Source organism: Bemisia tabaci, chromosome 5, assembly GCF_918797505.1.
Source record: "Bemisia tabaci chromosome 5, PGI_BMITA_v3".
NCBI lineage: Eukaryota > Metazoa > Arthropoda > Insecta > Hemiptera > Aleyrodidae > Bemisia > Bemisia tabaci.
In genome coordinates this window covers 35,393,020-35,419,400 of record NC_092797.1, presented here as the reverse complement: position 1 = coordinate 35,419,400, position 26,381 = coordinate 35,393,020, and the positions used below count along the sequence as shown (strand labels likewise).

Sequence of the window (26,381 nt, the reverse complement as noted above, 5' to 3'; positions counted from 1 at the left end):
AAATTTAATATGTTTGCCTCTGGCGTAATGTACAGATCTCGACGCTCCTATCACAAGTATTTTCTCAAAATTTTCTTGGTGCCAAAACAGTTTTTTGAACGTGGTTCAAAAAGGTAATTTTTCACATCCGCTATTGTTACATATGTATAAGTCTTCATATGTGTGAACCATGAAATGCATAAGGGTATGCACTGCAATCAGTGTGTGGTATAGGGTCAAACAGCCAAACAGCAGGGCGTGCTGTATTGGCTAAAATATGTTTTTCACCTCCGTAAGGTTTTTCTGAAACCACCACCATTCAGAACTTTGGGATGTCAATAAGGTAAATCATCGTATTTTTAAAATTTTGGCTACGGTTATTGACCAAGCCTCATAAAAAATGTCTGCTCCCTGTAATCCTTGGTAAAAATTGGCAGTAGAATCTGTGTTCCAAAATACCATAGACCTACAGCCGGCTGTAAGATTTCCAATAGCTTCTATAGCCGGCTACACAATTTCTTATAGCATTTTATAGCCGATGGCTACTAAGCAACAGCCAGGCGATAAAGTGTACGCTAAACGTTACTAATTACGGAAGCTAGGACTTAGTGAGTTTTTGGAATACTGCTCTCTTTTTGGGCCGTAGTATCTTGATTTATTTTGCGAGGAAAGCTCCGTACTTTTGATGGATGCCTGCCATTACTAATATATTAGAGCGCCTTCAGTTTCGTATGATACTGTGCAATACCTCTGGTGTGAAATAGTTGCTTCAAGCGCCGTGGCACGCTGCGGCGCGGCAGGCGGGCAGCCAGCGCGAAACGCGCATTGGCGCCTACAAACCTAACAGGGATACTTCACGCGTTGCGCAATGCGTGAAGTATCCCTGTTAGGTTTGTAGGCGCTAGTGCGCCGCTGCTCCGCTTTGTGTTAGGCTCTAATATTTAATCCGGCGGAGCCAGCGTTATTCAACTCATGATTTTGAAATGTTTGCACATCCTGTATGGATTATTCTCATTTTAATTGATGAAAAAAAAAATATGTATTAAAGGAAAATATAATGTGCGTTTTGTAAATATTAAGGTGGTTCCGTATCAAACTTAATGATTTCCAAAGCACACGAATTTCTACACAATTTCTTATAGCCTTTTATAATCCATGGCGAAAAAGCAACAGCCAGGCGATAAAGTGTAAAGCCCGGCGATAGGAACTATAGCCCGGCTGCATAATTTTTTATCGCTTCGTATAGCCCGGCCGTATGATTTTCTCCGCATTCTACAGCCAGCTATATGATTTTCTGTAGCCTTCTTTAGCCGGCTATAAGAATTCCTATGGTATTTTGAAACGCAGCTCTTATCGCCAATTTTTACAAGGGATGTCTACCGGTGAATAAATATGGCCACATAAACATCAAAATCTCAGGTTAAAGCGGGATTTCAGCGGGTCTTATGTCTAGTAAACTAGGGCCCTTTGGGACACATAAAATACCTCTTCAAGTTATGACTTCAATGGTTATTAAATTATGAAGGGGTCTGCGCTAAAATTAAGGGGAACATCTTTAATGGTAATTTTTAATAAACAATCGTTGCCAAAATTTAAAAGAAAAAACCCGGATTTGTTGATAGTTACAGCTCTTACGGAGAGGAGAAGAGACGACTTCATATTGAGGTGCGAGACAAAAATATTGGCAGAAAAGGGAATCGTTTCGCACAAGACAGCAGTTAGTGCAACTTTCTTGCGTTACAATACGTCTGATAGATTTTAAAGTGATATTTTATTGGAAATGACATAGCTGTTGTCGCTCTACGACAACAATCGTGTTTATTAAGGTAGTGTGAATTTATCCCCGTTTTAGTGGGATCATTCATTTGAGTTATATCAGATTGGTAAAGTAGTGGAAAAAACTCTATTTTGAAAATGAATCGATCTCTGTTAGATCTAAATGGGCGTAAGTAAGTCCAAATAACCTCATGAGCCCTGGCTCTCGTTAATTACACCAGACGCTAGGGTTCATGCGTTTTTGGAGTTACGCCTGTCTAACAGAAACCGATTCAAATTTGGTCGTTACTGCTCTCTTCAGTCGTACGGCGGAATCACTCTCCATTTTTAAGCTGTGACGCAACTCTTTTGATCTCGGATCCAATTTTCATTTCACGCCTGTCGACACTGAGATGAAGACGAATATCGTTTGTTACCCAACGTTTGTTTTCCAAACCCAATCCAGAAGGAATGAATGCAAAAGAAGGAATGAAAAACGACGTTAAATTATTATTGTGTCTTGACAATATTTTCCTCGCGAAAAAGCTCGCAATATTTCAATGTAATAACAGCAATGACTTCTCGGTAGCACTTGGTGAGGACACTCTATTTTGCATCGGAACCTTTTCGTATCTCCTTCGAAAGAAGGGATTGGATTAGTTCAATGTTACTTTTAAGTTATGTGTATGCGAATGGTTGCAATGGTTGAGAAAGTAAATCTTTCGACAATGAAGGGAGTTCTCGTTATGCGCAACGCATCATATCCACGCTTCGAATGGAAGACCAGCGAAAAAGAGCGGAGCAGTGAGATGTACCATTTTCTAATCTTACCGTATTGTAAATACCATTTGTCATGTTGCTAACGTTGTTGTCCGACAGGTTTTTCTGATCGTAAAAGATGAGTAAGCGGAGAGAGCACTGCAGTAGCATTGCCTTGAACAAGTTGAAGTGTATTTTGGTGCGCTCATTGCGAAGAATTCTGGAAAAAAAGAGAGACAAAAGTATTCTTATTAGTTCAGTATCGAAATTTATTTTACCCAGTAATGCATGAAACTTAATAAGAATAAAGATATTCTAAGACTTAAACAATGGTATTCATTTCATGGTTCTCGATGAGAGAAGAAAAGAAATACTAGTTTCATCAAGTTCTCTACGGTTGTCAGACTAAATATGAGTTTGTAAAAGGAAAGTATACTTATTGAATTCTAAATTTCAAATATGGATCGCCAGGGGGAGAAAACTAACTTTCAAAATTTTACAAAATTACATTGATCATAAACGTACATGAGAATTTGATAAATTTTCTACAAGAGGAAATTGGAAATTGCCTTTTACTCAGAAACTATGTCAAATCTTCATACTTCTCTCCCGTAAATGCGTCCAATTCAATGCTGAGGATGAGTCATATGACTCACGGAAATGTTTATTAGCAAAATAGGACTTGGTCCATGCTGCCGAGAGAACAAATGCCGTATGAGCCTTCAGACCTTGCCATAGTTCTGTCAATTAAAACTGAATTTACAGGACAAATTGTGAATATTTTTTTCAATTCTTTCCAGAAAATGCATGTTTTAAAATTTCACGGAAAAATCAGCATGATTTTCCTCCAAAATACATATTTGATCGGAGGAAATTTGGCGACTCTCGAATGCTCATGCGACGTTCTTCCTTAGCACGGCAGCATAGAGACAAAACACTGCAGTAAAAAGGCCTCAACTACTGACCATAGAAATAAATTAATCAGGACGATGTCTTTGGCAACAGCGGTCGTTAAGATGACATTTCCAGCCTTGGATATAGTCAAGTTAGTTTTATCCACGCACAAGCTCTTTCCATTATACCTTTCGTGTCACAGTCTTTGTACTAGAACATCTGCTCGGCTTTCACCTTCAAACAGCTCAAGATGATCTAATTTCATGAGTTTAAGCTGGAGAATTCCGCCACTATCCTTTGCGGAACGTATATTACCTACTCCTGGTGACGACGTGTTTCAATTGGACCGAGTTTAACAGAAAGGAACCAAGCCACATCAGCTGTTGCCAAGTTTAACTGGGCAATTAATTTTTTTACGAGAGAACGCTTGTTCGGATTTCTTTGAAAATTTTTAGGAATTTGCTTCGCACCATGGAGAATTTTCACTGAAATTTGCACGAAAATCCGCACAACCGTTTTCATGTAAAAAATTAAATTGCCCAATTAAATTTGGCAATAGCTGATGTGGCTTGGTTCCTTTCTGTTTAATGCGGTCCAATTATACCCTAGACTTGAGGTACAATACCGGTAATGCTAGCAGTAGGCATGGACGTTTCATTCTAGAGAGGAGGTAAAATTGAGTCTCAAATCTTTCGAGCGTAAAACATGATTTTGGATGATATGGAATTTGTCAGGCCAGGTTAGGCTAAAAATGTGTGCTGCTGTAAGCCTCCTTGAAATTTGCTAGTGAATTCATCCCACGCTTCAAAATGTTCATTCAACGGGAGACAAAAAACATAACATATTAATTGGACTCTACGCGGTTTAATTGTATATAGACTGTTAATATTTACGTTCTATTTTTACAGTTATATTGAAAACTTACCTAAAAAACATGAAAACAAGGCAGGAAACAAGTAATGTCATGAATGACATTGAAAAGCCAGCAATTTCAATAAACCGAACGTTTTTCGCGATACTGATTTTTGCCTGGAAAAAAGAACTTCCGATCAGGTAAAGTTAAATGTCACGCAATACTCGCATACACATATTCCTGTTTGATCTTATTCTATTCGTTCCTTGATTTGAAGGGCTAGTGCGTGAATGCAGTGAGTGAGCTTTTGTAATTTTGAGAGAAGGAGGTTTTTACAATGACGTTTCATCTTTTACACGGGTAATTTTGAGTCTTAGCTTTGTCACCGAAATAATCAACGCCGTAATCTATCTACTTTCCAAAAATGTCTCTTAACATGGTCATGCACCGGGTCAGGGCCATTACTACAGACCTCTTGCTAGTAACTGGTGCTGTGCAATCAATAGGAAAATTGTGTCTGTTTGAGTTCCAAGCACAAAATTCTATTTTCTATTACTTTCTGCGATTCCTCTACTTCCAGCTGAATTTTTACATTCCTAATTCAACATAAATAAGTTGCAACACTACCTAATCATTGAAAGACCTCCGTGACCACAGATTAGAGAAAAACATTCTCTTTCCTTGATTGTAGAACTTCAAAATCTTAATTAGAAGTGTTTCCTCTGATCCCCAACTAAATATAAAGTCTTTAATGAATGTTTGTATTTTATGTTTTTTGTATTTTTATTTCTGTTGAACATGGCATGTGGTCAACCGAGGTTTCTCGGTTCTTTTGCCTTCCATTTCAGTCTTGTTTTCCGTTATCGCAATTTTATTTCCATCTGCTTTTATCGTGCGTACCTATACCTTATACAATCATCCGGCTGTGCGAAATAAAAAAATCTAGAGGGAAAATACTTCTTTACATAAAAGAAGAAAACCAGTTGCATTTCTCACCTTAGCAGAATCGATGCCCCCCGCATGTAATTGCTTGATAAGGAGATCCATTTCAGGCGATAAACAAAGAGAGTAGTTTGTCCAACCGTTGGGATTTTCATAGGTTCCCGGTTTTTCGCTTTCCCATTTTCCATCTTTTGAACAGGTACGAAAGAAGACATCTGCAACATAATATAATTATTTAAAGAAATTTTTTTAGATTCATCAGAGTTCGTCATTTTATCCGCCGTTTTTTCCTCCTGATTTCCGAAAATTAATAAAACCAAGTTAAATTTTGATTATGCACGTTTCGGAAGTCATTGTCCCCCATCAGTAAATCATAAATGTTAAAATACCACCAGATCGAATGTGCCATTGCGCACAGTAAAAAATAAAGAACAATTTAAAGAACTAAAATAAACCAACTAAAACACATTTATAAACAAAATGGGAACAAATGTGACGGGAAATGAAATTTCCAGTTAAGAGCGCTATCTCGAAATAATTAAAGACTCAAAAAGTGAAATTACATCCTGGCAAAAATCAATGATCAAGGACTGGATCAACACGCGCACGAGTGAAAAATATGACTTTCTCATCGTCTCACGAGTTGACAAGACCTTTAAACGCAGCAGTGAATGAGGGGGAAATACTTTATTCTTTTATTCTGAAGCTAAGGTCCCTTAATCGCAACGACTATTGACTCTCCAGCAATACACGACGCCACACTAAAAGCCTCGATAGGGTTTAAATTCGAGGGGAGATCAATGTTTTCTTAAACGAGGGTGAGTTTTAAAAGAGATTCTGAACACCAGGAAGACGGATCTGGCTCCTGTGCTCTCCAATCTCAAATATTCCAGTTCTTTTTCAGCAAAAGTCTCTAACGAAGGAGAAAAATGAGCATCAATGGTAACCCTTGTCTCGGCAGCGTATTTTTGAGTGAAACACTTTCTCTTATTGACGTATGATTGAGCGGTCAACTCCTTCTCGATATCCGATCGGTTTTTCAGGTTGCCGATTCTGAACGCAACTTATTCATGTCTTGGTGGTGTTACCTCTGTTACTTATATACGCATATCTCCGTTGATTCTTTTTAATATCATACCGCCAGTAAATCCAGGTCTCTTGTTCAGTAGGTGGTAAAAACGAACAAGGGTCCACCGGTCAATCAGTTGTCAAAATATAGCACGAGGATCAGACGCGAGGAAGGTCGTTTTTGTATGCTGCTCTGCTGAGAAAGAGCACGGAGTCGATGAAGAATACTGCCGTGCTAAACAAGAATGTCGTATGAACCTTCAGCCATTGCCAAATTTCCTTTGATAAAACACAAATTTCCTAGTAAACTTATGAATATTTTCCTCCCCATTTTTCAGGTAATTGTGTTCGCAATTTCACCTAAACTTCCTAAAAATTTCGAGAAAAAACATACATAACTTTCCTCAAAAATATAAAATTTATTGAAGGAAATATGGCAACTCTCGAATGTTCATACGGCGTTCTTCCTTAGCCAGACAATATAGGTATTTAGAGAAAATCGACTGTGCCCTTGACCCGATTACATGACGTCTTGTGGATCGATCTCATTTTTCCGAAACAAGGGGCTCCTTTTTGCGATTGTTTGGGGATTTTTTTTCACTTTATTTTTTTAATTATTTTATATATTAGTATTTTTACAACGTCCATCGGTTAAAATGACTAAAAATGACATCTAAGAGAAGAAAGAAGAAAAGACTTACTTGTGGGATCAATCCCAGGAAATGAACGATGTAAAATTCCACAAGATTTAATGACTGTCGTCCCTGCAGGTACTGGTGGCCAACAAAGTTCTCCATCGAAAGCAATTTTGCACCAAACGGCTATGAAAGGAGATGAAAAATTCCATTGCAATTAAAATAATTTCTCTTGAAAAAAAATAAGGCTCAGGAAAGGAGGAAAATTAATTTCATCGGGTTTTACGTGCGTCATCAATATAGCCATTCGTGAGGCCATGCAAAACTTGTATTTTCTTGTCCTAGTCGATAAACGATCGCTATCAAGTAATACCACTTATATCGAAATGCGACGTTGAAAATTGTTCAAAATATTGGTTTGAATGCGAAACCACGTATCTCCATTACTCAGTTTCAAAATTTCCACTATATACTATGTTATTTTTTCAAGAGAAACGTGGTAACTTTATAGCTTGAAATTTATACAGGATATTCTGTCAATGGAGAAGAAAAATCAAGGAAGTTTTCAAGATATTATGTTGACTAGTTTTCCATAGAAAAAAACAAGTATATGACAGGAAGTCTGCAACGTCGCAAATTGAGATACACGGATTCGTACTTTAGTCTTCGATATGTGACAGTCCACGAGGAATTAAGAACACTAGTTTATGAGAGCTGTTCTGCCGTGCAACGCAAAAACCCCGTAAATGCCCTTTTAAATTTTTTGGAGACAATGATGTATCACAGCAGAAAAACTTGTGTATGTTGAGACAATGTTTCTACATAGAATTCAATCGAAAATACTATCAAGAACTTTACCTGAAAATTTGAGCTGCATGGGTAAAACAGTTTTTATTCTACAAAGAGTTAAGTTCCAAAAAACGAGAGAAAATCTTGATGGATTTACGGCGTTCTTACTAAGCACTATAGGGCCGGATTTAGGGGATGGCCGTACATGGGCCGCGACCCATGGCGGCAAATTTAGGGGGCGGCTTTTGCATTTTTTTTAAATGTCGGTATAAAAAAATTCGGATTCAGAAAAAAAATTACAAACGAGAAAAGGTGACAGAATCTCTCATTTCTTGAGAGTAAAGTAATTTCTAATTTTGCCGTCTTCCGGTGATAAAAGAGACAGCACCTTTAATTAGTCGAGTTAAGACAGGAACCAAACACGCAATTTGGCTTGGAACGACGCGGCGCAGAGAGCAATGATGACGAGGACTTGAGATGAAAAGGAGAAGCCCTCGGCGTGGCGGTCAGCGTGTGACACATATTAGCGCCTACACGACTGCATGAATACTTCACGCATTGCGTCAAACACAGTGCGGTCAGCGGAGGTCGGCGTGAAACGCAAAGCGCCTACAAGACTGTAGGAATACTTCACGCATTGCGCAAAATACAGTGCGGTCAGCGCGGCACGGCGGCAGCTGAAATTATTAAATCACATTTACGTTTGTTCTTTCATAATTTTTTCGCTCATTACTTAAAAATGGAAGGCCTTGTTCCCACAGAGATAGGTATACGAAACTTAACTTTTGCGCAAAGTTCTGTAAACTTATGCTCGTAGGGAAGATCAGATTTCTTTGAAATGAGTGAGAAAGCGTGAGTGTGAGAGTCATATTTTGTCTGAGTGACGCGCCGCCACGCGGCGGTTTTTATCCCTATATTAAAAGAGGATTTATTTTAAGCGTAGGAGGATGTAGTAAAGAGGCTCTTAACTCTTATTATCCGGAGACGTTGCCTACACGTGGATTATGCTGCCGTGGTAAGTAAAAACGCTGTATCAGCCTCCAGACGTTGCCAAATCTCCTCTGATGAAACAAAAATTTTCAAGGAAACTTGCGGATATTTTTCTTCAATTCTTCAGAGAATTGCAATTTAAACTACCGCGGTATCTAAAAATTTCAAGGAAAAATATTCACACAAAATTAATGTTTTTTTGAAGAGAAATTTGGCAACATCCGCGTGTTCATACGGCTTTTTTCCTTAGCACGGCACTATGGGAGGGTGCTTTTCGTTTCCAAGTCGTAAAGATTCGTGTTATCTCACCCCCTAACTTAGCGTTGAGAGTTGTTTCATTACCAACTCAAGAGTGCTGTTGATCTCTCCCTCTTTCTTTTTCTTGTCAAGCTGAATGAGCAATTGAAGAATGTCACCTGATTTGGGGGTGATGACTTCATAATAAAAAAAACGAAGTATTCTCGATCTTGTCCCCCTCTACCGAATTGGAAAAATATGGGTGTATCGGTACGTTACCCTCTTGTGCTGCCGTTTCAATTACAGACGTGGGTGGGGATTTAAGAATAATGAAGGAACAAGCCAAATTTAGATTGAAAAGAAATAAATCACTACGTGATTATACAAGAGCAGTGAACGATATATGTTCAATATTTGGACCGCGTTTAGCAGAAAGGAACCAAGCCACATCAGCTACTGCCAACTTTAATCGGGAAATTTAATTTTTACAAGAGAACATGTGCGAATTCCTTTGACAATTTTAAGGTATTTGTTTTGTACTATGCAGAAAATCCACTAAAATTTGCAAAAAAATCCGCGCAACCGTTTTCAAGTAAAAATTAAATTGCCAAATTTCATTTTCAAATTACATTTGGCAATAGCTGATGTAGCTTGGTACCTTTCTGCATAAGGCGGTTCATTTATGGCTTGACATTATAGCGTTCGGGCCTGGAGCTAGTGGTGCATCCATGTGGATAACCCCAGAGTAGAAATGTGTTTGGGGGCACCCCTCCCCAAACATTTTTGTAAAAAGAACTCCGCCGACATCGAATTTGAAGCAGTTATGGTTCAAAATAGATAAATATTAAAAAATTAATGAATTTTATCTCTTTCGTTGCAATTCTATTTTCTCTTTTAGGATTTATGAAATCATCTGGAGTGTCAAGTTTTACAAAACATCCATAACCTTCGTCCCAAAAAATAAAATAAGGTCAGGTATTAGTCTGGTCTTAAAACGATTGTAGTAATATTTCAGGGATGACAATTTTGATACCCTCCTCCTCTTGCTTTTCGCTTTTTCATGCCTTTTTTTGGGGCCCGAGCGTCAGATAAATCAGTATTATTTCGCACCTGTTAAGATTCTCAGGATTTCCTCCTTTTATGAGATTTTCAATTAGAGGAATTATGATCAGTTATTTTTAATGTTTTAATTTTTAATGTCATCGTGCCCTCCCTCTTCTCTTTCTCCCTACGGGGCTCCATCGCTCTGCCGTGATAGCGAAGAGAGTAGTGAGTGTCAATTTCGAACTCGAGTTTCCTTCAAAATTCGTCTAAACTCTTTTAGATGAAATTACTGAAATAGCTGAAACAGCGAAATAAATCTTAATTGTATCGAAACGAGAAATATGAGAAAGCCGTAAGTGCGCAAAAAATGACGTAGTTTTAGGCAAGACAACAATAAGTGACAATATTTCTCCAGAGAGCCAATAAAAACAATGCTTTCAAGTAAAAAGCCGCCCTTCTCTGCGACTTTAAAACCTGGAAAAGTGTTTGTTGTGTGTCCAAAACGCATAACCACGAAAGCATGCAGAAGATAACACTCACGGTTTTCTTGCCTAATAATAACCTATCATGAAAATTAAGAATACCCTTTTTACACAATGGAAATAAAATCAGTCGATTTTTAATCATCCGAACGATTTCTAGCAGTCTTTTGGGCGATTAGTGGCTATTTGACAAAGAACGGTGGCTTCTTCCAATAAAATTTTCCGGTCAGAGGCTTCTGAGCCCGTTTTCTCAAAACTTCATTTTTGCACTTACTGCTCTCTTCGCTATCACGGCAGCGCTGACTGAGCTTTTTGTTTTGTTTGGATAATTTTTTAGATCCTGGTGCAGTCGATGCAAGCAGAACAAAGCCGGGGATGCACTCGCATGTAGGTCGGGAACCCAATTTCGCCGCGAAATCAGTGCTCTATTTGCCAGTTAAGGCTGGCGAAAGTCGATATCCTTTGAGCGGCGAGAGTTCAAGGGATAAAAGTGTTAATTCGGAGCGGAAACCCGCTCTGACAGCTTGATTAAAACGAGATATGTGAAAGCAATGTAGCTGCTCCACAGATCTCCCGCCTCTCGACCGCGCTTCATGTCGGACGGATGTGGAGCTTTCCCATCGATAATATAATGGCGATTATCCCCTCTCTAGCTCCTGAAAGTAGTATTCTTTACCTGTCTTACACTTCTGCGCCACTCTAACGGGGTTTCTCCGAAGGAAACTAAAGGACAGGTGCCTGTTAGAGCCTTTTTTGGCCCTAAAATTCGACTAAATTTCTACCTTAGGACAATGGACTACTGTTGGAACTAATATTTCTGCCTCATTCACTAAAAACACTTATCTGCCAAGGGAAACTATTGGCACATGTCGACTGCAAAAGCGCGTAACTCGATTTGCGACGTTACAGACTTCGTATCATAATCGATTTCCTCAATGGAACGATACTCAAGGTCATCGCTTGAAAACTACTCTCAATTTTTTTATCCATGTAAATGATATCCGGTGAAAATTTCAAGCAATATTAAAGCTAAAAAAGGCTATCAGAAAAATGTCATGGCCGACAGCATATCTGTTATGGTCAGGTCATGTCAATACAATGACAGACGAAATGCTGCTGAGGAAGATGATGATTGGGATCCTCGTGGGAGGAGACGAAGGAGACGCCCAGTGAAAGGGTGGCGACAGGGGGCTTTAGAAGAAATGAGGGTTTGCCAACTCCCTGAGGGGCTTTGGGAGGATTGGGTACTTGGGCGGCTAGGTGTCGCGGAGCGCCAGAGAGCGCTATAAAAGCGACTTTATATTAAGTACGTAAAAAGCTATTATTGAATACCCGTCTTTCTCCGAAAAAACGTATTTATAAAACGAGGAGTGTTTAACGATCATTTCGGGACAAAAATGTCCGAAACTGTCGAACCGAACTGGAGTAATAGTGGGTTGAAGTTAGCAGAAAAACATAGTTTCAAGGAGAAGCTTTTTGAAAATCTCACCTGTCATGTTCAAGGAACAAAATTGCTGAATTACAATGCAACTTTTCTACTATTGGTATGAAATGAGCATTACCGCACGAAATTTGGTCTTAGTGACACGCAAGAGGGTTTCCCGTCGAAATCTTAAAATCCGAATTTTCAATCCATCTCGACAAAAATCGGTCCACTCTCACTGAACATTTTGCGTCAGTGGACTGAGGTCCCTTTTCCGCTCGATGGGATGATGGCCACACCCGTGAAGAGTATTTATCCGACTATATATACAATTCTTAGTATAACATAGCTATGCAAACCCTCTCTTCGAAAACCGGGTAGGTGACTGCTCAAGTTAGTAATGGTTTCTATTTCGAGGACACTGGATACATCTGGGCTGTTAAGAGGAACAGGGAAATCTATAGCTCAAGGTCAAGCAGTATGCACTGTCAAGGGGTTGAATTTGGAAAATATCCGAACATTTGCGACGAATCAATTTTAGATTTCCTCTAAACCACAAGAACTTCCGATGAGTTTCTCTCAGTGAGTCATCTTCATCATTCTTATCAATTCGAGCGTGTCTCTGTCCACTCATAAGTTGATTTTCATTGTGCGAACCTAATTATTCTTTCATTTTCCCTTTCGCATCAACATTTCCTTATGCTTGTCCTCGATTTGATCTTCTTAACCTTGATTTGGCAGTAAGCTGAATGGGGCTTTAAATGGGAGTATACTAGGGGCTGTGGCTTGCAGGATCTTCTACATCGACGGTGTAAGTCGGTATAATCACATAACTCGGTTTGCGAGGTTGCAGACTTCTTGTCATATTTCATTTTTCAAACGGAAAACTACTCAACGGCAATTCTTTAAAACTGCCGTGGTTTTTCTCCTCTGTGCGAAGAAAATTCTGCATAAACTTCAAGGAATGATGTCAATTTGTTCTCCTCTAAAAAAAAATAACACAGAGCCGGAGATTTTCAGACACCGCAAACGAGATATTTGATTACGGACTTACGCCGTCGGTATGTATGAATTGTAAGAAGGATGAAGCGAGGAGGTCTTATTAAGTGGGGAAACATATTCGCGATCCTTTGAAAATTGAAATTCAGAAATATGTGATAAGAAAACAAGTATAAAAGTCAAAGCTTCGCGGTGTAATTATGATGGTTTTATAGACAACAATGACGTTACTGTGAATACCATGCCGTCAAAAATTATGATAAATGCATGAAAAATATGACCAAACACACGGAAAGGGACTTGAGTACTTTTTTTAAGGTATTTATATCTTCAAGATTATATTGGGTTTTTTTTAAATTAAATTTTTGTTTTGATTTTAATATCTTAGGATGTGCGCTTCGCATCTTCAAAACTACCTCACAAAAACTACTCTGAAAAAGAGTTGAGTGTGGAGCCTTGATGCAACTATTCGTGTTCTACGGACGAGCGTGTTGCATATTCAAAAATTGAAGGCTCTCCCGCTGTTCTCACTTAATCAGAGGTACACGGGACTCGTCTCAGTTATAGCACCCAAGTAAAAGAGTGCATATACAGGGTAATATAAAAATTCATTTTATCCCTTCCAACTTTTCACCTAATTGAAGTAAAATTTTTAAACTTGGAGGACGTCCCCAGGTCAATGAGAGCTACTTTTTGACCACCCAATAATAGAACTGCCGTGATTAGAAAGACCGCCGGCCGTGAATCCATCAAGATTTTCCCTCGTTTTTTTGGAACTTAACACTATTTATAAAATAATGTATAAACCGTTTTACCCGCATGCACATCAAATTTTCAGTATAGATTTTTGATAGTATTTGCGAAACACGGAAAAAACGAGACTAGTGTTGAGCACTACTGGCCGTTTAGTGGGGAGTAGTTGAGGGCTGGCGTCTAAGCGCTGTACAGCTCAACGCCGGAAGGCAGTTCAGGTGGGCACTGAACATCAGTAGTGCCAATCAGATGCCGCGAGACTCAGTTGCGCTTAACAGGTGTAAATTCACGCATTAAACGTCGGAGTCTCGATAGCCTGGTGGTAACGCGCTGGTCTTCCACCGACACAACCCGAGACCGATACTAGGCGGAGGCGTTTAATATTTTACGCTCGCTCCAAAGTCACTTTAGGGCTTGACACTACTTTTTCCTTAGTGACCCAGCCTCGAGCTGTTTAGTGCCCAGCACTCCTCTGACTTGCTGGCTCCATTTGACCTAACCCTCGTTAGTGCCCAGCACTAACATGTAGGTCCCAACCCTAAGCTCGTTTTTTCCGTGAAGAATTTTAAAAAAATATTATCCTAGGGTACACAAGTTTTTCTGCTATGGTCCATTGTTTCCAAAAAATTACATTTTTTTACAAAAAGCGTTTTTGCGTTGCACGGCAGAGCAGGCCTTGTGTCTAAATTAAGAGGTAAGATAGAAATAAGAAAACAGAAGAGATTCTTTTAAAACTTACTCCCTTCTTTCGGTTTAAAGTTGTCGATTAGTGCCAAACACTGGTTTTCAGGTAACATATGATACTGATCATCAGAGACGATGACATTTGAGCTCATACTGCCGGTTCCGGCGTGGCATTCATAATGGTGACGCGAGTCAGTCTAGCTTCATCCACCATCAAAGCAGCTTTGTCATAAATTGTCAATGAAAGTATTTTAGGCACTCGCCGGCCTCCTCATTAAACACCAACACTCCCTCTCATCATGCGGCAACTTCGCGTCAAAAGAATACTTTGCTCCCTCAGCAGGACACTGTCCCTATATATTTATGCTCTCGACCCGATTAAACTCTCCATTCACATCTCCGGTCTTTTGTTCGCTCATTCCTTTCAATTTGCTTCACGTCCAATCCATTTGTTTTTTGCCTTGACTTAACGCCCCTCTACCCGTGGTCCAACGGCACCATCGTCGAGCTTGCTGTCCATTCAAATGAGCTGGATGGCGGTGGGTTGAGGTTATGGAATCAATTTTTGGCCAAGATCTGGAACAAACAAAGAAAAACACTTCATAGGCAAATTGTTGCAGAGTTTTATCTTATTTATGAATGAAAGGCACTTGGCTTAGAGAACAAGGCACATGAGTGCAGTTTTTGCTAATTTGAGAAATACGTGTTTGAAGTTTCGAAATTACATGGATCCTTATGGCGCAGAGAAAGTTCAAACTGACTTTTCGATGCTTGAAAATTGGAATTTGGGGACGAACTTCTCTAAGAATTTACATAAAGACTAGTTTCACTTGAAATCATTATTATATCTCAATTTTTTCAAAAACTTCACTTATACGCCTTGTCCTCCAAGCCCTTTAAATGAGGACTCCACCATCACCATCCATCAACATGAGTATTACATAAGGGATAATTGACTGATTTATTTATTTATTCACAAAATTTCCGGAAAAATCTCAATATCATATTCACAATACATAACTAGGCTTATTTAATCGAGATCTGTCAAAAAAGAAGTATTAAGATACCTAACACCAAGAAGAGAGAAACATTCTGCAGAAATTTTTTGCAGGAGTATTAAAGTATTCATATATATTGAGACTCATCCCAACAAAATTAATCATACCTAAAATATATGTATTACTTCAGCGTAATATTTGGATTATTCAATTTTAAATTTTCTCCCAGTTCGGGCGCCACTTTGTAACGAGGCAAATCCCGTTTCATCAGAGGCACATACGTCCTTCTGGAATAAGATAAGCCAACGTTACTGTAGTTGCCGGAATGAGCTCGCCGGGATCCTGGATTCGGGCGCCAATTTTAAAAAATGCGAGAGTTTGAAAGAGGGGAAGAATGATCAAACTCTTGTGTCTCAAATTTACAAAAAGAATGTCCGTTTATTAGCTAAATTTGTGAGGATCCTACTCGACCTACACTCGAAATGTTGATAATAATTTAGCCGAAATGCCACTCACTAACGTGCACCTCAAGGCTTATACGTTAGGAAATACTTTACAATCGACGATAAAATCCTAAAAATGAAATAAAAATAAAACGGAAGCCGAAATGCTACTCACTAACGTGCACCTCTAGGCTTATGCGTTAGGAAATATTTTACAAATGACGATAAAATCCTGGAAATGAAATCAAAATAAAAGGAAAGCCGAAATGCTACTCACTAACGTGCACCTCTAGGCTTATACGTTAGGAAATATTTTACAAATTAAATTAAAATGAAAGGGAAGCCGAAATGCTACTCACTAACGTGCACCTCTAGGCTTTAGATTCCAGGAGTACAGGATACAGGATCGAAGTGAGAGGGGAGGAAGAGTGAAACTGGGCGAGATGCGACTCACTAGCGTGCACCTCAGCTCAGGAGAAGAAAAAAGAGGAAAATGAAGTGGACAGTTCGCTCGGCGAGATGCGACTCACTAACGTGCACCTCAGCCGAAAAGATGTAGAATAGAAGAGAGAGGAGAGAGGAGGATCGAGGAAGATGTAGGATCACATTTTGACTCATAAGCCCACCAAATCGCTTCCAAGTTCTTGGAACGCGATCTTCACATTTGTACTGAAAATTTTGATACATGAAATTTAAAGTTTGACCTGATATTTACATAGTTCAGCTTGGGAAAATTTTGCCCAGGCGTTCAAATATTTAAAATTTGGAAAAATGCCCTTTTTCATAGTAAAACGTACAATTTTGGAAAGTTCAAAAACAGGGAATTTGTGTATGTGTGTGTGAGTTACGACAAGAGAGGAGAGGCAATTTGTTTTTTGAATTTTATTTACCGCCATCAGCTGATCGCGCCGGGCGCCGCTCGGTCTCGGCCCGACTCCGCCGCCGCGCTCTGCATGACTCACTCCTTCCTTCGCGTGAAACAAACAGCTGTTCATTTTTTAAAAAAAAACTTAAAACGGAGAATTTGATTCTTCGTTACAGGTCACTTCCTCCTCGGAAATGAGGAAACTCCGAAAAATTCTTTAGTTCGGCTCGCAAAAATTTGTTGAATTCTGCCCATTCATCGGAAGGAAACGGATGTTTGCGCTTTTCCTCCATTTCCGGCGGAAGTTGAGGATCTTTAGCTTGCATTTCCGCTGTAGCGCAAATCCCACCAGGGTCCCATGGCTCATGTTTGAAGATCAATGACTTCGTAGCGGGATCGATCAAAATATCCAAAGTGTTTAGGGAATCCATACCGATGAGAATCATTTCATTGAGATTTTCAATAAGATACATTTTTAAAAATCTTTTGCGACCGTTGACTCGACATTTTACTTCATAAGTTTCTGTAGAGGAGTGCCTGCTCCCATCCGCAACGAGAAAATCCAGTCTTGGCCCAAAAGTCGGCGAACGGCCAGTTTTCCGTAAGATTTCGGCCATTTCAAAATTCAAAAACGTATGAGTCGAGCCTGTGTCAACTAAGCCAGGGAAAGATTCTCCATCGATGTTCACTGCCACTCTATCCAAATATTATCCAAAAATTTGAAATTTTATCGGAATAATTTTCCTGCGTAAACAGTAAGGTCTATACGGAAACTCAAGCACTATACCATACACACGATCAATTTTTATACATAGGTATTATCGAGGACAATAAAATGAAACCGTGCAATTTAATTTCTCTGCACTGACAAGCTGAACTAGAGCTGAACCAGTGCTTCCATTCCATGTCCGTCAAAAAATCCGGAATTCGGAACTTTTTTGTTCCAATTTCTCCCTCTCCCTTACCGTCAAAAGCCCCGGGATTCTCTTCAGATTTTTTCAAAAGTTCCGAGAGAATTCCGGACGATGCAAAAGATCCGGAACATATCTGAAATTTCAAAAGTTTCGGGAAAAATCTCAAAAGTTCCGGGATTCGGAACTTTTTTGTTCCAATTTTTCCCACTCCCCTACCGTCAAAAGCCCCGGGATTCTTTTCAGATTTTTTCAAAAGTTCCGAAAAAATTCCGGATGATGCAAAAGATCCGGAACATATCGGGAATTTCAATAATTTTGGGGAAAAATTCAGAAAAATCTAACAAATTCCGGAATGTGGAAATGGGAGCACTGAGCTGAACATCCTTGCTGAATTCATAAAATTGAGACCTACTGAATAATGCACTTGGTACCGAATTATGTCATTCTCTGCCTGCCGTGCAGCCCGAAATATAGACAGACCTATCTGAAATATTCACGGGTCACGGTTGAACACGTGATGTAATGTCCTCATAAATTTTTGAACACGTGCGTGTGTTCTTTTGAGCGTGCGGTTTGGGAAGGGCGAATCGGGGGAGCTGCAATAGCCTGTCTGCCTATGTCAGTTTAGGGCCATCGTCATTGATCATTTGAAATTGACAAGGCTTCTTGGTTCTTGCTCACTCCCGATCGGAGTTAACTCGAAACCGAGTCGTTACCCTCACGAAAGGACGTAACTCCATTTCAACGTTGCCAAATTTCCTCTCGCAAATTGCATATATTAACAGGAAAATCTTGGGAATTTCTGCACGGAAAAAAATAGGGAGGTCGACACAACCAGCGGCTGGTTAAAAATGCGCCAGCTACCGTGCCGTAGTTACGATAACTACCGCGGTGGAGGTCACAACTAACCCGGTAGTTAGACCAACAACCACGGATGTTGATGTAACTACCGGGTTAGTTGTGACCTCCACCGCGGTAGTTATCGTAACTACCGCAAGGTAGTTGGCGCATTTTTATCCAGCCGCTGGTTGTGTCGACTACCCTATTTTTTTCCGTGTAAATGGAAAGGAGGGACATCGATAAGGGCCTTTTTTGGCCCCCTAGAGCATATCATCTGACTAAAACCAAACTAGGGTTAAAATATGTCCTAAAGGACTCTTTGATAACATATCAAAAGCTCGCTTTAGTTGGACGATGTGCTGGGTGTCAAGCAGCCTCGGAGTGATAGATTAACACGCATTTTTCGCTAAAATGCGCCTGCAGACCTATTTTCAAGCAACCTTTAAACACGTATTTAGTGGCCTATGGACCAAATCATGATTATTTGCGTAATCTACATTGAGTCAACCTTGGAGAACCCGCATACATTTCCAGATTCTAGGGGGGGGGGGGGGGGAGGCCCTTATCGATACCCCTCGTCCTTTTGCTACTTTTTCCTCAGATACCATTAAAAAATCACAGCATTTTGGATGAGAATGATACAAGAACATTTTTGTAAAATAAATAACCATGTAAAATTAATGCAATTTGTACCATGTAAAATTAATGCAATCTGACCATGTAAAATTAATGCAATTTGTAACCATGTAAAATTAATGCAATTTGTACCATGTAAAATTAATGAAATTTGTATACCATGTAAAAATAATGCAATTTGTTTAGTTTTAGTTTTAAGCCACGTAGATAGATACAAGGAAATACTTGTAGTAGTTACGTTATATTTAAATAAAATTCTTTCAAAAAAAATAATGAATAAATCGATTGATTGAGTCAATTGGGCAACCTTGGAATGGAGTTCGGTTCCTTCGTCCGAGAGACGACGAGTGTGGGTGGATCTTTGGAGAGGGAGAACAGGAATTCTGTCCGGGCGGGAGCAAAGTAAGCCCTCGAAAGTCGAATTTTCTAATTGCACATTGGCATGGGACCAAAATGAGATTGGAGAGAATGCGCAAAGGTCGCTGGAAGGGGGTGAGAGTGGGAGGGAAGGGTCATTCAAACGCTAGCGCAACTGTGAAAAGTATCCACTTAAAGAAAGTGGTGATCCACTTTTAGCCAGGAGGCACAAAAATGCATTTAATCTGACTGAAACTAATTCGAATAATAAAGCGAGTTATTTTTGTTGGGTTCACATTTTTTTTCAACTCGGCTCTGAAATGCCCATTGTTATCTACCTCCTTTTGTTCAAAATACCCATTATACATCGCGTAATCAAAATATAGTGCTACGGTTTATTCAAAATTAGAAGCTACGTTCAATTTCAATTTTAATTGTCAGTATGTGTACTTGTAGATTTTTATTTACGCCATTGGATATTATTTTAGAGCATTCTTTAAGGTTTAAAATATAATCGATGCGAGTTTAAATGTGAAAAGAGTTTTAAAAAAAATCTCTTATAAGATACTGTCATTTTTTAATGCCTGATATTTTTGAACGAAAAGTTAAAAAAAAATTTCAAACAAGTGTAACCTTATGGAGAATGGACCACTAGACAGGGTACGAATTTTAGCATTCTAATACATGTTCCTGAACCAAAATTTCACGTAGAACACGATTCGTGCAACAAAAGTTACTGAAACAAACTCTTAGCGAAGATATTTACGTTTTTATTTCACATCAGTTACGAGGAATTTAAACTGGCCGCTCACAGGAAACTCAAAGCTCTACGTGAGTCAAATCGCGCACTACAATGGTTTCAGCAAGCTTCTCAATCGAGTAATGTTCATTTCCCACCATAAGTTGTTCAAACTATAAGCAATTTGCTATAGCTGAGCCAAAGCGTCAAGACTGAGGTTGCCAGATTTTTATATCGCTGAGACGTTTATGATAACGTTTAGCGCGCGATGTGAATCACGTAGATCATTGAGTTTTCATAAGCGGGTGGTTTGAATTCACGCATCAAGAATCATTAAATATCTTCATAAGGAGTTGATTTAGGTATTTTTCGTTGTGCGTATCGTGTTTTACGTGAAATTTTGGTCAGGAAACATGTATCAGAATGCTGAAATTCGTACCTTCTCTAGTGATCCATTGTTTTACTTTACATTTTAATCAAAGATATACCTTAAGTACTGTCATAGATTTTAACATTTTTTCACAAGTTTTAGTGAGAGGTAAAGTCCATCCTACCTACTGGGGTTGCTTCTACACATAAATTGCTAACCATGTCTAATTTTTCAATCCATTCGTTGCCATATTTAATCATGCATGATCAAAAAATTTTCTGTAGGGTCCGTGGAGTCACAACACAGCAAATGTGGTAAAAACTCAGCTACTTTATACACTACAGGCAGCTAAAATTAGAGAAAGATCCAACTTTTGACGCCAACCCTGGTTAAAATTGGCGATAGGAGCTGCGTTTCAAAATACCATAGGAGTTCTTATAGCCGACTGAAGAAGGCGATAGAAAATCATATAGCTGGCTATAGAAAGTGGATAAAATCATACGGCCGGGCTGCACGAAGCGATAAAAAATTATACAGCCGGGCTATAGTTCCTATCGGCGGGCTTCACACTTTATCGCCTGGCTGTTGCTTTTTCGCTATCGGCTATAAAAGGCTATAAGAAATTGTGTAGAAATTCGTGTGCATTGTAAATCCTTAAGTTTGTACGGAATCACCTTAATATTTACAAAACGCACATTATATTTTCCTTCACTACATATTTTTTTTCATCAATTAAAATGAGAATAATTCATACAGAGTGTGCAAACATTTCAAAGTCATGAGTTGGAAAACGATGACTCCACGAGATTAAATACGTATTAGAGCCTAACACAAAGCGGAGCAGCGGCGCACTAGCGCCTACAAACCTAACAGGGATACTTCACGCATTGCGCAACGCGTGAAGTATCCCTGTCAGGTTTGTAGGCGCCAATGCGCGTTTCGCGCTGGCTGCCCGCCTGCCGCGCCGCAGCGTGCCACGGCGCTTGAAGCAACTATTTCACACCAGAGGTATTGTACAGTATCATACGAAATTGAAGGCGCTCCAACATATTAGGAATGACAGGCATTCTTCTAAAGTACGGAGCTTTCCTCGCAAAATAAATCAAGATACTACGGTCAAAAAAGAGAGCGGTAGTCCAAAAACTCACTAAGTCTTAGCATCCGTAATTAGTAACGTTTAGCATACACTATATCGCCAGGCTGTTGCTTAATCGCGTCGGCTATAAAAGGATATAAGAAATTGTGTTGCCGGCTATAGAAGCTATTGTAAATCTTACAGCCGGCTGTAGGTCTATGGTAATTTGAAACACAGATTCTACTGCCAATTTTTACCAGGGAAACACTACCTCTGCCAAAGTGATTTAAAGTCAGAACTTAGCAGAGTCTAAAATTAATTCACAAAAGAAGTAATATATTTTCACGTGCCCATTTTGAGCACTTTTAATTTTACAGCGAAAAAAGGCCATGATGAGCATCTGCCCTACATTTTAAAATATTAAAGTTTTAAAATTTCAGTAAATTTTTTTTTCAAAAAGTGACGCCAGTGAGCATATTCGCAACTAGGGGGCTACGCCCCCTGGCCGCTACGCGGCCCAACCCCCTGAAGGCGCTCCGCGCCATCAATGGGCCGCTTCGCGGCCCCTTTTTTTACTCTCCTATCAGCGTTAGTTTTATTTTTCCCCTAAAAAATTACGACATGAGGTATATTTTACTTTTTAGAATGAAATGATTTTTCTTTTTTATAAATGAAGAAGAAAAAAATGAGAAGGCAAGAAGATGCGATTCTCAATGATTTCTTAATGCTCCATTGCAGTAAAACAACGATCCGGGACGGACAGTTATTTTCATGGTAATGCAGAAGCGGGATTCGAACCCCCATTATATCATCAGTAATCGTATTGAAACCGACGTCTTAGACGACTCGGCCACGTAGATAAGTATAGAGCTGATGCGCAGGCTACCCAGCTACTGCGCAACCTCCTCGACCACTGCGCATCCACCCGCGCATAGCGGTAGCAGTCCCGGAGCATTCCGTCAATTCATTCAATTTTATAACTTGATTTTAAAAAAACCTGGGTCCCATTTCCAAAATCTGATTAGAGCGGGCTCATCTAGGTCCTATTACCTGTCGATTTACGCAAAAATCATGGAAATCGGCCCGGTAGAACGCTCAAACGAACTATGACAAAAAGTATAAATTTACATTGTTTAAATGGGAGAATTCGCAACTTTACCACTTAATATAAAAAAAACCTGGGCCATATTTTGAAAATCTGAAAAGAGTTGGCTTATCTAGAGACAATTGCCCGTCGTTAGCCGAAAAAATCATGAAAATCGGCCCCGTAGAACGCTGAAACTAAGCGTTACCAGTTACGCAAAATTAGGAGGTCTCGGAGCTTATAGTATAGATAGCAAGGGGAACACATAATGTTGATCGTGGTAGAACCATTTGCCTAATCCACGACAGGAAGCTTAATTGTGGTGGCTCATCAGTAAGGAGTGCCAAAAGTTTCTTTGTTGAGGAGAGAAGGCCGATGAAAAATTAATGGTAGTTACAACAATTAGACCGGACTTAGATTTCGCATGAATCGTGCTCCCTACTCGAAAATCACTCGGCATCAATCCTATATTCATTCAGTCCAAACGTCGATTTCTTTTTTAATAATATATGACAAAGGTAAGAAAACTCCTGAAAAAAACGAGTGCAAATATTGTTACTTTTTTATTTACTCTAAGTATTCTGACCGAAATGTACGGGATCAAAAAGTATCATGCCTACTCAGGTCGCCGAGTGCGATGTTTTCGTCGTGAGAGGGAATACACAGCAAACAGTGCCGTGGCGTGCTTTGCGATGTATCGGTCGTGTGCCATTCGAACCTATGAAAAAAGATCGATTACCAGGGCGTCCGCAACGAACACCACAATAATCGATTCTTTACCATGGCTTTAAATTGGATAGTATCGATAGTCGATTATCGCGCCTCGCCACTGACAGCGACGTAATCTCACCGCGAGCTCAGCAGCCTCCAACTCCTCTGAGACCATAAGAAAATCAGAGCTTTCAACTCTTAAGCTTACGCTTGAACTCCTTTTGATACCGAACGTGCTATTACATGTATTAGGTACACTTTCTCTACCTCTATTGTTAGTTATTTCACTCCATTCGACGGGTTTCCAAATAACCATTTTTAAAAATTTCCGCGCACGGAAGACGGCGCGCGAGGCGTTCGCTCGCTCGCTCATTTTGAATAAAATATTAGACCATTCAAAATAAAAAGGAAGTACAATGACTGGCCGGCAGTTCATTCACAAGTCGGCGTGGGAACTCTGCCGCGCCAAGGAAAAACACCGTATGAACCTTTAGACGTTGCCAAACTTCCTTGGATAAAACACGAATTTCCCGGTGAACCTACGAATATTTTCCTTCCAATTTTTCAGGTAATTCTGTTCGCCATTTTACCTAAAGCGCCTGAAAATCTCTAGGAAATATACTCATAACTTTCCTAAAAAATAAATATTTTATCGAAGGAAATCTGGCAACTCTCGCATGTTCATACGGCGTTTTTCCTTAGTACGGCAGAACTGCCCGGGTTCGAAAGCGGGCCTTTTTAAAGATCTCCGGAGTTTCTCGAGGTGGAGGGAAACGCCTCGGCCGCCTTCCCCTTTTGTAAGATGACGCTCTGAAGGGAAAGCATGAAAAACGAAACCTCGAATTTTTCCGCGAAAGCTCATTAGTTTGATTTGTCTTCCGCTCCTTCTTCAAATAACCTCTTGTAATGGATGGGAATTAAAACCTCATCCGCGCTCCGAGTGTCCGTCGAAGTGCCATCCGAGGCCCACTCAGAAAAGTTATTCAAAGATTTGGGGAAGGGCCATCCCCGAATCCGAGAACAACAACCGCCCGACTCGAATGGAAAAGCGTATGCCGTTACGCGGTTCTTACTGAGAACAGCAGCATACCTGACAAGCAAGTGAATGAAAACCAGTGGCGTGGCGTGAATTGCGATATATCGATTGTAATGTCATTTAAACCCATTTCAAAGAATCGATTATTAAGGTGTTCGCTGTGAACACCCTGTTTATCGATCCTTTTCCATAGGTTTAAATGGCCGATCAATCGCTATATCGCAAAGCACGCCACGCCACTGATGAAAACCCCGGAAAACTGAGGATGCGACCTGAATAGCTGATGCGAGTGTCTCAAGAGCACCGTTTGTGGGTGGGTCCAAGTTCCGAACATCAACATGAAACCGACATTTAGCTACGGTACGCTCGGTAACCTACAGTCCAATCAGTCAACCCAAAGGGATACTCAAAGAGTCGAACTCCCTTTACTAAGTGTGCCCTGAAAGAAAAGTTTGGTCTCGTCCGGAACGTCCGATGTTCCGGATCATCCCAACTGTTCGATTTGTCAAACCGAACTTTCGGTTCGTGTTACTGAACTTCGATGACGACGTGAATCGGCGAATAGGGTTCGATCATGTGGACCGAAAGTTCGGTTTCACGGAATGAAAGTTTTGTTTGAAAACTACAAACTTTGAAGTTGGGGTGATATGGAACACCGAACGTTCGATTCATTTGACCGAATTTTTTTTCAGTGACGTAACAGGTGCCGGTGACGTAAAATGCCTTAAGGTAAAGTGCCTTAAGGCAGGAAATAAAACGAGGAAGACCATATCTCAGATTTCAAAGTTTAATTTTGCATCTTTGATGCAAAAAACACCTATAAATTCCGTAAATTGATTTGGCAGCAATTCAAAGTTTAAGGACAAAAAATAGAAAATTCGAGCAAACTACTGTTAAAGTTTATCTTTACTACTATCAGTATCTAACTGCTATTAAAGAATTACAAATTAAAAAATGAGGCACGATTACGTCTCTTCAATCTTCGGCTGTGTAGCTCATGTACACCTGGAGGCACCATCATAAATAAGACAAACGAAACCAACACAACATGGATATAGAGCAAGGGAAAAGATGCACGTTGATGACGGCGCAGAGATACAACTATTCGTACTTGATGGATGTCCGTGTTGCGTGTGCAAAATTGAAGGCGCGATGGCGAGAGGCGTGCACTCGCAATGCCCCGCTCCACATGCTGCCAATGGACTATCACTCAGATTCAGGAGAAAAGTTTTAAAAAAAACGAGACCCAAATACGTCTCTCCTATCTTCGGCCGTGCTGATACTCGATTTTCTTTTATTTTTTTCAATTTGACGTCTGAGCTCGTATGTACCGACCCCACCTGCAGTACAGATGGTCGGATCATTCTGGTGCTTTTGTTTGGACTTGTCCAGCAGACGAAGAATTTTCTGAGAAATCTAGTTTTGACCCGTAAATGGAAGATTTTCGGATTACAAATTCAAATTGTAAAGAATTTCTACATCAGCCAAATCCATTGCACTCTCTCTCTCTCTCTCTCCCTCCCCCTCTCTCCCCCTCCCCCTCCTCTCTCCCCCTCTCCCTCTCTCTCTTCCTTACATAGTTGTCAGATTTTTCTCCAGCTACAGTGAACAACCCCGACGGACCTTTACAATATACTTTCTAACTTTGCAATCATGACTAGACGGTCTTTTCCGAATCAACCAACTCTGGTTACACCCTTCAAGACAAGTTTCAATTAACGTCAAGTCAACACAGCACTTTGTTTAATTTCATGGAGTAATTATTATCCCTCCCTCTCTAACGGTGCTTTTTAGTACATTTCGCGCGGTTTGAACTTCCGCGGTTTTTCGTGTTTGTAGGGAAATGGTCGATGGACAAAGGTTCCCCCTCCCCTACCCTTACATTAACTTAAACTCTCATCGAAGATTGCGCTGAACTTTTCTCTATTGGGCCGATTTTCCACACACAACAAAGAAAGGGGAAGAGGGATGCGAGAAGGAGTGGAAACGAGTTCGGCAAACTCTCCGTGAGTATTGTATCCATGGTT

General features: G+C 39.9%; 1 protein-coding gene across 2 annotated transcripts in view; it reads right to left on the bottom strand.

Moving 5' to 3' along the window:
* Window positions 1-26,381, bottom strand: part of Pdfr (Pigment-dispersing factor receptor) — a 54,351-nt gene that overhangs the window by 12,474 nt on the left and 15,496 nt on the right. For both annotated transcript variants that reach the window (XM_019056948.2, XM_019056947.2), the window contains exons 2-6: window positions 14,342-14,862; window positions 6,952-7,071; window positions 5,237-5,397; window positions 4,313-4,416; window positions 2,566-2,713 (exon numbers count right to left, since the gene is read on the bottom strand). In XM_019056948.2, the coding sequence (XP_018912493.1) occupies window positions 2,566-2,713; window positions 4,313-4,416; window positions 5,237-5,397; window positions 6,952-7,071; window positions 14,342-14,438 (630 nt within the window). In that variant the 5' untranslated portion in view covers window positions 14,439-14,862. The remainder of the gene's footprint in view (window positions 1-2,565; window positions 2,714-4,312; window positions 4,417-5,236; window positions 5,398-6,951; window positions 7,072-14,341; window positions 14,863-26,381) is intronic.